At 44.4% G+C, this 4,074-nt stretch overlaps 1 protein-coding gene across 1 annotated transcript; it reads right to left on the bottom strand.

Annotated features, from left to right (window-relative positions):
- Positions 1–623: 623 nt before the first annotated feature.
- Positions 624–2,567, bottom strand: LOC139552758 (claudin-4-like). The gene has a single exon (XM_071364795.1). The coding sequence runs from the start codon at positions 2,010–2,012 to the stop codon at positions 1,338–1,340; it is 675 nt and encodes a 224-aa protein (XP_071220896.1). The 5' UTR covers positions 2,013–2,567; the 3' UTR covers positions 624–1,337.
- Between the last annotated feature and the right edge of the window lie 1,507 nt (positions 2,568–4,074).

The raw sequence follows: 4,074 nt of genomic DNA, 5'->3' as shown, positions 1-4,074 counted from the left end.
ACATAACATTTGGAAACACACACATATGGAGTGATTCAAACCATTCAAAATAAGAATAGCACACTAAAACAGTTCCCAAAAAATTATGTAAACATTTAGTTCAGCTTTTGGCAGTGGTGGAAAATGTACCTAATTGTCATACTTGAGTAAAAGTAAAGATACCTTAATAGAAAATGACTGAAGTAAAAGTGAAAGTCACCCAGTAAAATACTACTTGAGGAAAAGTCTAAAAGTATTTGGTTTAAAATATTCTTATGTATCAAAAGTAAAAGTAAAAGCATAAATAATTTCAAATTCCTTATATTAAGCAAACCAGATGGAACAATTGTTCGTGTTTTTTTAAATTTGCGGATAGCCGGGGGCATATCCAACACTCAGACATCATTCAGAAACAAAGCCTTTTTGTTAAGTGAGTCGCCAGATCAGAAGCAGTAGAGATGTCCAGGGATATTCTCTTGATAAGTGCCTGAATGGGACCTTTTCTGTCCTGCTAAGCATTCAAAATGAGTACTTTTGGGTGTCAGGGACAATGTATGGAGTAAAAAGTACATCATTTTTTTTAGGAATGTAGTGAAGTAAAAGTAAAAGTTCTCAAAAATATAAAATAGTAAAGTTAAGTACAGATACCCCAAAAAACGTCTTAAGTAGTACTTTAAAGTATTTTTTATTTAATTACACCGCTGGCTTTAGGTCAAGTTGGTTGTGGTCTAGCAAGCCGTGACTTTTTTAAAATCACATTATCTATTATTTAATCACCTGTATTGACAAGATACAGTATATTGCAAGTCTACAATAGCTCTAGTTAATAAGAGCATTGTGGCCTATAGTAGTGCTCAGTTATGATGAGTATTTAGTATTTTATTAAGATCCCCATAGCTCTGGCTGAAGCAGCTACTCTTCCTGAAGTCCACACAAAACATGACATAATACAGAACATCAATAGACAAGAACAGCTCATGGACAGAACAACACTTAAAATAAACAATAGAGCCCCTGACAACTGAGTCCCTGACAACTGAGTCCCTGACAACTGAGTCCCTGACAACTGAGTCCCTGACAACTGAAAGTAAACCAGACAGTATAAAACAACAAACAATTTTGTTTTGATTAGTGTATAAGGGCTTTTTTTTTTGGTCTCAGAGGAATAAGAGTAAACTTGATTCAGAGTTCTGGTCACCTCAAACCGTCCTAAGCTCAAGACATCTCCCTTTCCATGAAGGGAAGAAGGAGTTAAAGAATTTGCCCATTCTCCTGGTATATTTAAACAAACATTTGAAACAATCCCTTATATTCTAACATAAGAATCCCACATATACCAACCCCCCGCCGCCCCTTTCTCACACGTAGTCTCTCCTGTTGTAGGAGCTGGGGGCTGCAGACCGTGGAGTTGCAGAATACACCATCCGGCTCTGGGGTGGGATTGAGTACCTCGTAATGGGTTTGTCCTCCTGGGGAGGGCAGCTGCAGCAGAGGATAGCCCCCCCCACCAGCAGCAGCGCGGCTGCGGCCCAGCCCAGGTACAGCGCCGCCCCGATCTCCATCTTCTGTGCTGAGGGGATGATGGGGTTGTAGAACTGCTGGATGATGGTGTGAGCCGACCAGGACACAGGCACCATCTGGGTCAGCGAAGCCAGGATAAAGGCCACTCCGGCAGACACCATCACCTTGGCCTTCACCCCCTCCTCCTCGATGCAGTTGGTGCACTTAGCCCCAATGGTAGCCACGAGGAGAGCTATGACCCCCAGGATGATGGTGACCACGGTGAGAGCCCTGGCGGCCTGCAGGTCCTGGGGCAAGGCCAGCATGGAGTCATAGACCTTACACTGCATCTGTCCCGTGCTCTGGAACACACAGCTCATCCATAACCCTTCCCAGTAGACCTGGGCTGTGATGATGTTGGCTCCGATGAAAGCTGTGACCCTCCACATGGGCAGAGCACAGCTCACTATGCTCAGTATCCAGCCCAGCACTGACAGGATCACACCCACTAGCTCCAGAGCAAACGACGCCATCGCACCACACTACTGGCTGAGTCCCACTGAGGATTAGGGTGGCACTCCTCTTTCTCTCACTTGCCTTTGTTCTCAGTCACTCACTCCACAGACGTCTTGATCACTTTCCTTACTCTTCTCTCAGACCCTCACTTTTCAGCTGTGACTCTTTCACTCCTTTCTCAGTCTCTTTATTTTGCTCTTTATTTCACTATCTCAGACTTTCACTCCCTCACTCATTATTTCCTTCTTTTTCTTGGTCTTATGTATCTCCAACTTCTTCCTTTTATATCTCCCTCACTCGTCTTGGTTGTAACTATTTCTCACATTCTTTCACCCCTCACACACTCTCTTCTTCTCTCCTGCCTTCAGTTCTTTTCTCTCCTTCTCTTCTTCTCTCCTCTTACTCTCTCCTTCTTTTCTCCTTCAGTCCTGTAGCAGATCACCTCTCCCTTGTCTACGTATCCAGGAATCGAAGCTTCTCACAGTGCGTTCTCTGTGTGTGTATCTCTGTGTGCATTTTCTTAGGTACAGATATCCCGTTTTCTCTGCCGTTGAGATGTTGTTCACTCTTATCTTTATATATTTTATTGCAGCATGGTCAGACCCATTGAAGCCATGACATCATACGCCAGGGCCAGCCAATCAGGTGTGGACTCGACACCGGCCATGTTTACAGCGAGGGTGTGTGTGTGTGTGTGTGTGCGTGTGTGTGTGTGTGTGTGTGTGTGTGTGTGTGTGTGTGGGTTTCCTCATAAAAGGGAGTAGTATTTATGGGTTAGCCTTTAGCCCATAGTAGCACTGTCCTCTGTAGTTTTTATTGGTGTTAATGGGTAATAAGTAGCAGAGGCAGGGCTTGTTATGTGGTTGATAGGTAACCTGCTGGAAGGGAGGCAGGTCTTGTTATGTGGTTGACAGGTAACCTGATGGAAGGGAGGCAGGTCTTGTCATGTGGTTGACAGGTAACCTGCTGGAAGGGAGGCAGGTCTTGTTATGTGGTTGATAGGTAACCTGCTGGAAGGGAGGCAGGTCTTGTTATGTGGTTGACAGGTAACCTGCTGGAAGGGTGGCAGGTCTTGTTATGTGGTTGATAGGTAACCTGATAGAAGGTAGGCAGGGCTTGTTATGTCGTTGACAGGTAACCTGATGGGAGGCAGGTCTTGTTATGTGGTTGATAGGTAACCTGCTAGAAGGGAGGCAGGTCTTGTTATGTGGTTGACAGGTAACCTGATGGAAGAGAGGCAGGTCTTGTTATGTGGTTGACAGGTAACCTGATGGAAGAGAGGCAGGTCTTGTTATGTGGTTGACATGTAACCAAATGGAAGAGAGGCAGGTCTTGTTATGTGGTTGATGGGTAACCTGATAGAATGGAGGCATGTGGTTGTAATGTGGTTGACAGGTAACCTGATAGAATGGAGGCATGTGGTTGTAATGTGGTTGACAGGTAACCTGATAGAATGGAGGCATGTGGTTGTAATGTGGTTGACAGGTAACCTGATAGAATGGAGGCATGTGGTTGTAATGTGGTTGACAGGTAACCTGATAGAATGGAGGCATGTGGTTGTTATGTGGTTGATGGGTAACCTGATAGAATGGAGGCATGTGGTTGTAATGTGGTTGACAGGTAACCTGATAGAATGGAGGCATGTGGTTGTAATGTGGTTGACAGGTAACCTGATAGAATGGAGGCATGTGGTTGTAATGTGGTTGACAGGTAACCTGATAGAATGTTTAGTCACTCATTCAGAATGGTTAAAGGTTAAAGGGTTAAGGTTTGGGGTATGGTTAAAAACAGTGTCCATGATTGGGATTAAACGTGCAACCTTCTGATCCAGAGTTATGGGATTACCCACATCTACCACCCCCGTGCACAACGCCCTAGGAAAACCCAAACCTACTTGATGGTTATAGCGCTCACTGTTGCCACTAGTGGCCGGTTTTTAATCAATCAATTATATTTATAAAGCCCTTTTTACATCAGCAGATGTGACAAAGTGCTATACAGAAACCCTGCCTAAAACCCCAAACAGCAAGCAATGCAGATGTAGAAGCAACCTTCTGATCCAGTTTTGGGATTTGAAGG

The sequence above is a fragment of the Salvelinus alpinus genome, chromosome 24, assembly GCF_045679555.1.
Source record: "Salvelinus alpinus chromosome 24, SLU_Salpinus.1, whole genome shotgun sequence".
NCBI classification, from domain to species: domain Eukaryota; kingdom Metazoa; phylum Chordata; class Actinopteri; order Salmoniformes; family Salmonidae; genus Salvelinus; species Salvelinus alpinus.
This window is presented reverse-complemented; position numbering and strand designations above follow the sequence as displayed.